Below are 13,085 nucleotides of genomic sequence, written 5' to 3'. Positions count from 1 at the left end.
GGTAGCCACCCATCCCCCCTTTCTGCCTTTCAGATGCACGGCCCCACGCAACCTTTTTCAAGTTCACGGTGCTGGTCAAAGGGTGCCAGTGTACTCCGGGCCCTCCCCTCCAGCTGAGAAATTAGCTACCAGAGATGGAGCGGCTCCTGGGAGTTCTCTGGACCTCATCTAGCACCTAGCAGTGTGCCCTGCAAAGGGAGGCCTTCAGCAAAAGCGGACCTACCGATGCCAACTGGAGCCACGCACACTTCACCGAGGGCGTGAGACCTCCAGGGAGAGAACTCACAGAGGAGAACGTGGGAAGTGGCATTCCGTGGCATTCCAGAGCCAAAGGGTAACCACTGATAACCTGCTGCATTTCCAGAGAGAAACAAGGAGGGAAAGAAAAATAGGTGCCTGGGCGGGGGAGGGGGTTGGCAAGATATTTGCAACATCAGAGCACATGACCACTTTTCCCAGGCCACAGCGCTCCCAGGGAGCCAGACTGGATCCAAAAAAAGAAGGGTCATTACTGGCTTGCATAACCCAAGAAAGATTGTTCAAGCCACTACAGTCAAGGGTGGGAGGGTGGGAATATCTGGCCCAACGTCATCCACCCTCCCCCACGATGCTGATCCTGGAGAAGTCACAGCACCTACTGTATCCCAGCCCCCTGCGTGGTGTCCCCAAGTCTCACTGAGATTTCCCCTGCCCATGGGAGAGCAGAGCCCAGTAAGACCACGGAGAACCAGATTCTCACCCTGTGCAAGGACAGTCAGCCCCTGCTGTGAATTCCCTTCTCACTTCTCCTCTGGCTCCACCTTCCCACTGAACCAGGCAGGGAGGGGAGGGGGCCTCCACAGCCGGCCTCACGCACCCTGCACGCCGCCCACCCCCAACACGTCGCTCTAGCCATAAGGAATCCCTGTCTTTGAATATGCTACTTCCTCTGGCTCGATGCCCAGCCTCATGCTTGCTTATGGGTCCATTTCTGTTTATCCTTAAAGACTGGGCAGAGATTTCATTTCTCTGAAGCCTCTGCCATATTCCCCTAGGAAAACGTCGTTCCTCGCTGCCCCTCACGTCCTGTCTCCCAGGGCCTGCTGCTGGCTCTATCACAGCACTTACCATACGTTAGGGCAGGGGTCCTCAAACTTTTTAAACAGGGGGCCAGTTCACTGTCCCTCAGACTGTTGGAGGGCCGGATTATAGTTTAAAAAAACTATGAACAAATTCCTATGCACACTGCACATATCTTATTTTGAAGTAAAAAAACAAAACGGCAAAAACACCCGCATGTGGCCCGCGGGCCATAGTTTGAGGACGCCTGAGTTAGGGTCATTACCTGTAGGGCAATATGTTCCTCCCTTGCAGACCGGGAGCCACTTGGACCTGAGCTTACGTTGTATTTCTTTCAGAACCTGGGTGGGGCCGGGCCATAGCAGGCACTGCACAAACAACTGGAGTTTGAATGACTATGAAGAAGAGTCAAGAGAAGAAACGAGTCGGGGGCAGTGTGGGGAGCTGAGGGCCACAGGCTGTCCACGGACTGGAAGGATAAAGGGCCCTACATAAGCACAGCACAGCGCAGCAGTCACGTGGCTAAGAACCGGCAGAGCAGGCAGACAGCACGGCCCACACTCAGTCCGACGGCCCTGGAACATGGTCGGTCGCCTCCAGAGGAGGCACACTCTGCCGGGTGTCCAGGCCGGACGCTACCACATGCCTGGGGGATGGAGGGGTAGAGAAAGCCGGGGGCCAAGAGAGGGCAGAGAGGGGCGAAGGGCACAAGGAATGGGGGAGACGAAAGAAAGAGCTCTGAGATTAGCACGATGGCTACGAGACCAGGAAGCAGAGACTGTCCTGGGGAGAATCCTGCCTTTCTTCGGAGAAGGGGCACGTTAGAATTCCTCCAATTCCCGTCGCAGTGGCTAATGGTAAGGACGACCTGGTGATGCAAACACCCAGTCGCTAAGGAGACACCCCCCAGGTACCGGAAGGCAGCAATCAACCCCTCCAACCTCCTCCTGTTTCTTCTAACGACGTCAGCATTTCGGCCTTTCCCAGCTCAGCTGGGCCTTCACTCTGGAGTTAAAAGTGGAACAAAGGCTTCCCATTCCTCCAGCCAAACGAATGCTTTCGGGGTGATGGTTTTTTCCCAGGGCCCCTCCTGACATCACACGGCAGCCAGGAGTGTCGGGATAAAGACCGACCACCCAACCAATTCTACGCTGTGACATTTTTGGTGGGATCACCTAAAGCAGGGATGGGGAACATCTGGTCGGAGGGCCATATAAGGCTGAGAAATCATTTGGTCTGGCCCTACCAAGGCATGAGGAGTGAGTTAATTTAAATGTTTGACCAAATATAGTAGGCTCATCTTTAAGTTGATAATTTTGTATGGCCCACGAGTGAGGTTATAAATATCCAACTGGCCCTTCTGGAAAAAAGCTTCCTAAATGCAACTACTTTCAAATCTATCTATCTATCTACCTATCTATCTATCTATCTATCTATCTATCTATCTATCTATCTATCATCTTTCCCATTCATACTTGAAAAACTAAAAAATTAGCACTTTTCCCATCTGACTGCTCACCACGATTTCCCTAGAAATGAGCTTGGGCTGCGACTGGGTGTATCTTGTGACAGGAAGCAAAGGTGTCTTCCGAAAGCATCCCTCCTTCACTCTCACCACCTCGCCTGGGGCAGCCGGGCGCAGGGCGGGAAGCACGCACCGCCGGCCGGCCGGAGGGCAGCCTCTCGGTCCCCAGGATCAGCATCCCCGTGCCTCGCGCGCTGCCGTGGCTATTCCGACCCCTCGCAACCCTCACCCAGTTTGTCACCGAATCTCAGCGATCCGAGTCTCAAATACTCCCTGAAGCCATGGCCCTGTCCACCCACGGCTTTCACCTCCACATGTCTCATGGTGACTTCCCACTGCCCGTAGGACCAAGTCCAAAATCCTTACTGTGGCTTCCCGGACCCCCGCCCACCGGCCACTGCTGATCTCCCCGGCTCCTCCCAGGTTCCTCCTGCTGTCCACCCCAGGGGAGCCACGCTTCCCTTCTCCCAATGCACGGCGCTGTCTCTCATTCTCTCTCTCTCTCTCTCTCTCTCTCACACACACACACACACACACACACACACACACTTCTGCAGAAGAAACACGCTGGCACTGTTAGCGTTTGGTGAGATGCCAAGCCCCGCAGCCAGCTTTCCAAAGGCTCCTGAAGCGTTATCACCAGAATGCAGCAGGCGAGATAAAGGCACTGCAACCTGCAGCCAAGACACGCAGTCCCTCCCCGGCCCGGTGCCTCTGCAGGAGGGTGAACACCCAGCATTCCTCCCCTGCAGGCAGGCGGCAGGCAGCGTCGGTCTTTCCTCCTGAGAGGACAACCTGGGTACCAAGGGTGGGACCACATGCCAGCCTTCAAACCCACCGCCCTGACGGGATCACAGGACCAAGAGCTGGGCCTGGTGTTCCGGGCTCAATGCCGTGATGACCAGACGGCAGTATCGGGGCGATGGGGGCCATGGGGGACCACGGAGAGCATTGCTTTGCACACTGGGTGGCCTGAGTTTCCGTCCTGGCTTCACCACTCCTCGCTGCGGACATGGCACAGCCGTGGACACCTCTCTGTTCCTTGGGTTCCTCATCTAGAAAACGGGCTCATTTTCTGTGAGACGGTCCCTCTCACGGGGACTCTGTGAGGACTGAAGGGATGAGGCCAGTAAAATGCTGGGACTGGTGCCTGCCATTCGGTCAGTGCTCAGTCCCGGCGGTCCCTATAACACCCAACCTGACCTCCTCGCAGAGGCGACGCCTCGCCATCACCTGCGTCTCCACAGCACTCTGGGACTGGGACAGTCAGACTGGGGCCCGGGTGAGAGGTGTTCAGTGTATTAGTGATCTATCAGCAATGCATAACAAATCAACCCGAAACTCAGAGGCTTAACTAAACCAAACATTTTCATCTCCCCGTTTCGCTGGGTCAGAAATCCAGGAGCAGCTTAGCTCTGGCTCAAGGCCTCTTACGAGGCCAAGGTCAAGGTGTCTGCTGGGCCTTGGATAGCTGGAGGTTTCCCCAGAGGAGGAGCCACTTCCAAGCTCACCACGTGGCTACTGGGAGGCTTCAGCTCTTTGCTGGCTACTGGCCAGGGCCTACCCATGGGGCTAGTTAAATCATGGCAGCTCCATCCACATATGAGAGAGGGGGAGAGAAAGAGAGAAAGGGCGCAAAAACAGATGCCAGTCTGTGTAATCTAATCTTGGAACCAACATACCACCCCCTTTGATGCTGTCATCTTTGTTAAAAAGCAAGGCACAATTTGTACAGCTGTGTTCACAGCAGCATTGCTTACAATAGCCAAAAGGTAGAAGCAACTTGAGTGCTCATCAGCAGGTGAGTGGGTAAGCAGAATGTGGTACGGGCATACAATGGAGTACTGTGCGGCCTTAATTAAAAAGGAAGGAAGTTCTGACACCTGCCACAGCCCGGATGAAACCTTGAAGGCATTACACTAAGGAACAAATAAGCCAGTCAGCAAAAGACAAATACTGAGTGATTCCACTTATATGAGATACCTAGAGCAGTCAAATTCACAGAGGCAGAACGGAGAATGGAGGTGGCCAGGGGCTGGGGGCAGGAGGAAGGACTGGGGCCTTTTTGAATGGGTACAGAGTTTCAGTTGTGGGAGATGGACTAGATCTGGAGACTGGGGTGCAACGATGTGGATATACTTTAACACAACCGAACCGTACACTCCAAAACGGTTAAGGTGGTAAATTTTATATTAAGTCTATTTTGCCACAATTATTAAAAAAAAAAAAAAATTAAAGCAAGTCGCAAAGTCCAGATCACATTCAAGGGATTAGGATTATACCAGGTGTGAACCCCAGGAGCTGGGAGTCATTCAAGCCTACCTGCCACGTTCAGTCGCTTACCCAAAGCTGGAGAGAATCTAACTGTCCCATTGGATCGAAGTCAACGTATTTAAGGCCACCTCAGTGCTGGCCACGCCCAGCATGGGCAGGGCAGCACCTGCTGGCCCCCAGATGTGCCCTCCCAGGGAGAGTGGCCAGGCAACAGGAGACCCATACGCAAGCCTGCTCCACAGCCACTGCTGTGGGAATTACCTGGGGAACAGGTTGTGTTCCCAATCAAGGGAGCCCAATTAAGATCCCATTCCACCCCAGTGCTCTCTGCTCTCTCCTACACCCCACAGGGAATAGAAAGATAGTAATGACTGCACATTCCCGGTCCCATCCCAGCCTGGTCCCGTCCCATCCCATCAATTCACGGCAGAGCTGGTCATTGGTTTCAAGGCCAAGGGTGAGGCAGGGACTGATGGGGATGAGCAGAGAGGGAGGTGAGGCAAACACACACAAAGCTGGGGTCTCTAGGGTGGGACACCACTCCCCCAGTCCCTCACCAAGCTGGAAGGAAAGTACTTTAAGACCTGCACTTCCTGTCGCGGGGCCGGCTTTCTCCACGCCGTCCAGGCAGATGGTATAAAATACCTTTTCCTTTGCCCACACGGACTGGAAGCAAAGATGCCTTGGGAAGGACTGGGAGCCCGGCAGAGGCAGACAGGACACGTTTTGCCTAAAGGAGCTCGTGCACAGAAGGTGCTTATGAATTAGCACCGTGTCTAGGGCCCAGTAAGGCTCAATGAACGTTCACTACCGTTAAGGTGACGAGGGGCCCAATCTCCTGCAGTACAAGACGGGCCCCAGTTCACTGGTGTTTCTTTGCTCAAGCCCCAAAGTAGCAGGCAGTTTGCATGTAGAGGCTACCTGACAGGAGGAAAGCATACCCTTCAAAACCAGAATCACACTCGGAGCAGGGGGACGTCACACCGTAAGAGGGATGCGAAACCGCAGACTAGTCCAGGGGACAGCAGGCCCGATCCCCATCTCACGCTCACTGCGGGGTACGCTCCCCCGAGGGAGTGACAGCATCATCTGCTCTATCTAAACAACAATAACAATCCTTTATGATGAGTATTTTATTTATTTATTTTTTTATATATATTTTATTGATGTTTTACAGAGAGGAAGGGAGAGGGATAGAGAGTTAGAAACATCGATGAGAGAGAAACATCGATCAGCCGCCTCCTGCACACCCTCTACTGGGGATGTGCCTGCAACCAAGGTACATGCCCTTGACCAGAATCGAACCCGGGACCTTCAGTCCGCAGGCCGACGCTCTATCCACTGAGCCACACTGGCCAGGGCATGATGAGTATTTTAATAGACTGTAGATCTTAAGACTCACGTAACTTAAAATGACACAATGTAATACTACATAGGGGGCAAATTAAGCACAGCTTAACAGCGTAACGCCCGACAAAGACATCTTCTCCAGTCTCCAGTCCTTATGGAATCCACTATGTGCAGGGCACTCAGCTGCTAGGTAGGACCTGTGGGATTCAAGAGGCAAAAAAGGGCAGGCTTCCTGCTCTCGGGTAGCTAAGGGTAACGCCTTTCCCTTGCTCGGAGGCTGTCATAATGATGGCGACTGCAGCCGTCACCCCCCGCCCTGATGGGACTTGTCTTCTGAGCGCTTGTGGGAACACAGCTTACTTTCCAGGGGGGTATCATCTGGTTGTGGAAGGCACAAAGCTGAGACGCTAAGGGAGGCTGCTCCACGTACGGTATCTGGCAACACCAGGCTCCGCACACGTGGCCAGCGCTGACGTTTCCTACGCCCCGTGTTTATATGAAAGTTCAGTGTGTACAGAGAAAAAGGGGCTGGGCTTAGAAACACTAACTTCGCCCAGCCTGCAGAGAGCCAGTGCTTAAGGGTAAGCCAAAATCTGCTTCAGAAAAATGCGGGGACAAACCTATGGGGTGGGGGTGGGGGTGGGACGGGAGGGCAAATTCCCTAACTTCCCAGGTTTAGATTTGGGAGTCCTTTTGCTGAACATCTCAGGCCACCATTAGTGAGTCTCGTAAACACATAGGAAACCATCTAAGAAATAGTACAGAAAACCCCCTCAATCCCTCCTATCTATGCTAATATGTACTCGACTTTGTGACCGGTGCCCCCCATTTGCTATCTATCGCTGCGGATGGCACAGGCCATACGAGTGTTTACTGGCCTAACTTTCGGTTTATAAAACCGTGACTTTGCGTGAAGGCTAGAAATACCCTGCCGCTCCATCGAAGTTTAGAAATTCCTCGGCAAATGGCAAGATTAGAGACCTCTCTGAGGCTGGTGCGCAACAGGGGCTTCAGGCTTCCCTGTGTATTTAATCACCGGAAGGCTCTGGAAGCACGGACGGCTCCCCGGGTGACTCCGCTGGTCTGGGGTGCAGCCTGAGCTCTGCATTTTGGAGGGTTCCCTGTGCTGCTTCTTGGAGGACCATGCTTTGAGAACCCCTGGTGAAGCGAAGACCCGAGGGCAATCAGAGGCTCATGCTACCCAGGAATGAGCTCCAGAGCTGCTTTCTGCACACGCTTTGGCCGAGGCTATGTGGATGCACATTTTGTCTGTCCTTGTCTCTGGACCTCGAGCGTACAGATTCGGATGGATCACCATCCCTGGCTTGTGACTCACTGTCACCAGTGGTCTATGAATGACCCACTTATTCATTTTTAATAACGTAACAAGCGCCAACTAAACATGGAGCCGACCCCATCCATCCCACCTCCTGACAGGAGCTGGCCAGTTACATCTTTCCCTTGCCTTGCTTTTTGCAGTTTTATTACGTCTAGAAACTGTGGTAGATTCATACAGTGGAATACTGAATCACAGTCAAGAAAGTGAACTCTACCAGCAAACAATAATAGGGATGAATCACAGCAATGTAATATTAAGTAAAAAAAAAAAAAAGGTAAAGCTCGCATTCAGGTGGTACTAGTTTATACCCGAAATACGTATTTTTTAGGTTGCCTTAAAATGGACGTACATTCTTAAGTCTTTGTGTTTTGACCTCACCACTGAAGAAAACACATGTTTACAGGAAAACAGTCAATGAGTAAAGAAAGGTACCCGGTCAGTTTTCACCGGAGAGGATAAGACCCTGCTGTGCCCTCCTGGGTTCCCTAAAACGCTCATCTTTCCACCCCAAACGGCATCCCCCGGCTTCCAGAAAACAGCTCTGAGGCCGAGAGCTCTGAGAGGAGCAGGCGATCCACACAGAGGAAACAAAGAGTAAATAAGCACATGGGGAACGTCAGCTTTGCTCATCATCAGAGCAACGCAAATGAAAGCATTTGGGAGGCCATCATTCTGTGCCTGCAAAATTAGCAAAAATGGAGAAAACAGAACCGCAGCGAACGCCTGGGGTATCCCGGGGAAACTGACGTGTGCAGACAATGCGAGCAAAAAAATGATTCCCAACAGCTGCACGGCGAGGCGGAGCCGTGCACCGCGCACACGGCCCGCCCGGCAGAACTCATCCCGCACGAGAAATCCAACGTGAGGAACAGCCTCGAGGGCCCCGGACGATGCAGCGACTCAGAAAGCCACAGCAGAGGCCCACAGGGCATCACGCAGCGGGCCAACGTCACTTCTGAGAAAATGTGCGTATGCTACTTAACACGAGAAAAGCAAAAGGGATGGTGCTTCTAGCTGGCACCACGCGTGCCAGGGCTGTGGGGTCAAGTGCAAGCATGAACACAGTGCGCGCGTGTGGAGGTGGGCACGGGGGTCGTGTCCTCCCTCTCCGGGTGCCTGTGGGTGGGGCTGTGATCTGCGATCCTTGGTTAGCGCCGGGCGCCTCCTACCTTGCGAGCTCTCGCAGCTTTCCTCGTCGCTGTTGTCCTGGCAGTTGTTCTGGCCGTCGCAGATGAAGCTCTTGTCGATGCAGAGCCCGTTCTTACAGTGGTAGCGGGCGGTGGAGCAAAGCAGAGGGTTTGCTGCTGTGAAGGGAAGGGAGAGCCGATCACCAGGGAGCCAGCCAGTCCCGTGGGCACCCCCGAACGTTCTGCAGCCAGCAGGGTGTCCTGCTCTGGAGGCAGTGAGCTCACCTCCGAAGATGGCCTACTCGATCAGAGCCCGTCCTGGGAGCCTGGGCAGACAGTGACCTGGGCAGGACAGGACTCCCTCTGCCCCGTTCCAAAAGCAACTTCGCCCGAGCCACCAGGCTGGTGCCCTGTAACCATGCCAACACCAGGCTGGTGGCCTGTAACCATATCAACACCGGGCTAGTGGCCTGTAACCATATCAACACAGCCAGAGGGCACTGCCTGGCCCCCGGGTCAACCTCTAGGCCGCCCAGCAGCCTGAGGGGCCTGGGCCAGATGGGAAAGTCCTGGCAGAGTTGCAAGTGGAATGCTTGGTAGCATGAGACACACAGAACAGCAAAGCCAGGAGGAGCTGAGTCGGGGACCCAGGAACCCCTGCCACCCAGGGAGGGATGCCAGGATCTGGTCCAAAGCTATGCCGGACCCTCCCGGCTCCCTGTGGGCCAGCATCTTAATTCCTCGTACATCGTTATAGTTCCCTACACCCAGTGGTCTCTCTCCCTTCTTTGCAGTCAAAGGAGCCCACTGACCTGCTTGGTCGGCCTGCTTGGCTCCCCGGGAGGCGCCCTGTTGCAGGCACTTTCAGGGACCTCAAAAGAAATGACCGATAGGGTTCTTCCCTCACAGACAAGGGTGGCAACTGGCCGGTGTGGGGGGTCACCACAAAACTATTTAATGACATGTAAACAAATCTCTACAGAAAATCAGTGTTTCTACAGCACGATCTGCCTCATTCCTGGTGGGGCAATTCCCACAAGGCTCTTCGGAGCTCTATTTTTATTTATTTATTTATTTTAATATATTTTATTGATTTTTTACAGAGAGGAAGGGAGAGAGATAGTTAGAAACATCGATGAGAGAGAAACATCCATCAGCTGCCTCCTGCACACCTCCCACCGGGGATGTGCCTGCAACCCAGGTACATGCCCTTGACTGGAATCGAACCTGGGACCCTTCAGTCCGCAGGCTGACGCTCTATCTACTGAGCCAAACCAGCCAGGGCCGGAGCTCTATTTTTAATCAGTGAAGTAGCAAAGAAGAAACTCCTCCGATCCCAGCCCTGACAGGCATTAGCTGTGCAATCTCGGGCAAATTACATCCCCTCTCAAGCCTCGGCGCCTCGATCTGTGGGCAGGACCGGCCACCTGATTTTCAGGGCTCAGTGCAAGCTGGAAAACGTAGGCCAACTGTTGAGAAATTACTTAAAAATTCAAGAAGGCAAGTGCAGGGCTTAAAAGCAAGCGTGGTGGTGCCCTTCCTTCTAAGGGAAGCACAGGCCCTGAACGACGTGCTGGTCACAGGCCCAGGAAGCCGGCCCGGCTGCAGACGGCACTACTGTGAGCATCACCCGAGACGACAGGTGAGGAAGCGTGCAGTGCGGTCTGACACCTGGCACAGCACGGGGAACAGTCCCCTCGGGCTGCCTGTGCCGGCTCCGGAGGGTGGCGCTCTCTGAAGGAGCGAATTGGTGACGATGAAGCGGGCTCATCCTGGAACGTGGGGATGCACTGAGCCCACACCTGGATGACGCGTGTGGGAAGAGCACCAGAGCAGGAGGCCGGGCCCAGGCAGGAGAGTGCTATGGGGTCAGGGGCAAGGAGCTCCGGGGTCTCTCGAGGTCGGGGGGGGGGGGGGGGTTGGCAACAGCAAGATAGCAGCTGTCATCTGTCTTCCCACGCGCCTCACTGAGCCCCGGTAAGGCAGGCAGAGATCGTGGCTGCAGGGACTGTGAATGCACAGGGTCCACACACCCGAAAGGCCCCAGGGTTCTTCTTGATTCAACTCAGAAAGTTTGAAGTGAAAGGTCCGAGGACGGGGAGTGGGAGGGGAAGCCAGTGCTCTCAGTTCTGAAGAGGACGGGCCAGTGCAAAGTCCAACAAAAATAATCTGGCCTGGAAATGGGAGTTTAAGTCTTTAAATCGCTGTGGGCCACAGAATGGTTCAACGTGATCGGGCTGAAACCAAGGTCTGACCTCAGCCAAAACCAAAATCGAGAAACCCCAAACCTCAAATCACATCCGGTTTCTGTCCAAGGCAGCCCTCCAAACCCTCTGTGCCCCACCACGGTGGCCTTCAGCTTCCCTGAGACCTTGCGGGTCACGTCTACACAGCCACAGCCCGGGCAACAATCAGCTCGCTCTAACAGCCTCGGGAGGCCACTCGAATTGCTCCAAGACCGGCTGGTTGCAAGCCTCCGTGACTCTCCTAGTGGGGAAGGCTGTTTTCCATCAACCTCGCTGCCACTGTGGGCAACCACTTCCTTTTCTTCACCCTCGGACTCTCACAAAGGTAGACGGTGCAAGCCTTCCCAAGAAAAAGAAGCCGTGTGTGTGCATATGCACATGCTACAAACATGTGTACATATGTGTGCATGTGTGTATTAAGATGGCTCATATCTTCAAGATGAACTAAGGCTGACCAGACCTTAAGACACAGCTCTGGTAAAGAATCCAGACCGAAGACCCAGTCACTGGCGGGTATTAACACACATAACCGAAAGGATCAGAAGCCAGAATACATAAAGAACTCTCGTCACTCCAAAGCAAAAAGGCAACTCAGTAGGGAGATGGCAGAGGATATGATGAGCAGGCAACTCCCACAACGACAAATGGTCAACAACGACCTAAAAGAACGCTGACCTGTAATGAAGGCCCACGTTAACCGCCTCCACGAGCCCAGCTTAAGGTCTGAGAACACCAGGCTGCTGGCAGGATGTGCGGGGAGAGGAAGTCTCACAGACGGCAGGTGGGAGTGCAAATTGGTGGGTCCGCCTTGGAGGCCAACTTAGTGATATTCGGTCAAATTTAAGGTGCATGTGCGCATCCAGCTATACACTCTACGAAGAATTTTGAGAAAAAGAAAAAGTGCTACTGAGCACTGTTTGTAGAATATTAAAAAATTAAAAATGGCACAAATGTCACCCATAGAAGAATAGCTACAATGTGCTAGATTGCTGCATCCAAATTCTACCGGCAGGGCTGGGCTCACTTTTTCTGTGAAGGGCCCGACAGTAAATATTTTCGGCTTTGCTAACCCTTCAATGTTTGTCTTAACTACCCCACTTTCCCATGGTAGTGCAAAGCAGCTACAGAAGATTCATAAACAAAGGACATGGCTGGGTTCCAATAAAACTTTATTTACAAAAGCAGGTAGTAGGCCAAATTTGGCCCAGGGGCCATTGCTCGCCAACCCCTGCTCAATAGTAGTGAAAAATGAATGAACCGGAGACAAGAAGCATAATTTTCATAAATATAATAGTGAGGGAGAAAAGCAAGTTATGGAAGAATATGTACAATACTGTACCACCTGCGTGAAGGTACCCATGCAAAAGAATGCTACTTATGATCAATGGATAAAAAAATATGTACCGAAAGAATAAAAACCTGCACTGGAAGAAACAAGGCTAAATTCAGGACGGTGGGCACCCCAGGAGAGAAGGGTAGGATCTGAGAGGGAAATACTGCAGGCTTGAAATTTGATAGCATCTTAGTATTTTAAATTCTGAGGCAAAAAAGAAGCAGTATGGTAATATGATTTTTTAATTGAGATATAATTGACAAAGAACATTATATTAGTTTCAGGTGTACAACAGAATGATTTGATATTTGTATATATTGCAAACAGATCACCTCAATAAGTCTAATTAACATCCATCACCATCCATAATTAAATTTTTGTGTCAGTGTTACAAATTTTGTGTGTGTGATGAGGCCTTTTAAGATCTACATACTCCTAGCAACTTTCAAATATACAGTGCAGTATGATTAACTATAGTTAATATAGTTGTAATGTTATCATAATGTAATGCAGTATTAATAATACGATAGTGTTATTAACTATAGTTAATGTAGTTATGATAATAGAATAGTAACTATAGGTCATATCATTATTAAAGCAGGGTACTGGGAACACAGAAGTCCTTTCAATTTTCCTTTTCCTTTTCACTACGTTTGAAAGACTTCACTGAAAAGTTTTAAGGGTCTAGTCTGGCAGACATGTTTTAGTGATCATTCCCTTTCCTTTTTCCTCACGATTCTCTTGGGCTCACAAACACCTGCTTTTGGTATCTTTCACACTTAGGTGCCCAGTTGCCCAGTTTATGTGCTTGTAAACCACCACACCTGGACTC

The 13,085-nt window shown here is 52.1% G+C and overlaps 1 protein-coding gene across 2 annotated transcripts in view; it reads right to left on the bottom strand.

The window, feature by feature from the left end:
- Positions 1-13,085, bottom strand: part of LDLRAD3 (low density lipoprotein receptor class A domain containing 3) — a 192,267-nt gene that overhangs the window by 72,330 nt on the left and 106,852 nt on the right. The window contains exon 4 of one of the 2 annotated variants that reach the window (XM_079789356.1): positions 8,717-8,851. In XM_079789356.1, the coding sequence (XP_079645482.1) occupies positions 8,717-8,851 (135 nt within the window). The remainder of the gene's footprint in view (positions 1-8,716; positions 8,852-13,085) is intronic. The other variant, XM_079789357.1, reaches the window with a different exon arrangement.

Source organism: Cnephaeus nilssonii (genome assembly GCF_951640355.1).
Source record: "Cnephaeus nilssonii genome assembly, chromosome: 13".
NCBI lineage: Eukaryota > Metazoa > Chordata > Mammalia > Chiroptera > Vespertilionidae > Cnephaeus > Cnephaeus nilssonii.
This window is presented reverse-complemented; position numbering and strand designations above follow the sequence as displayed.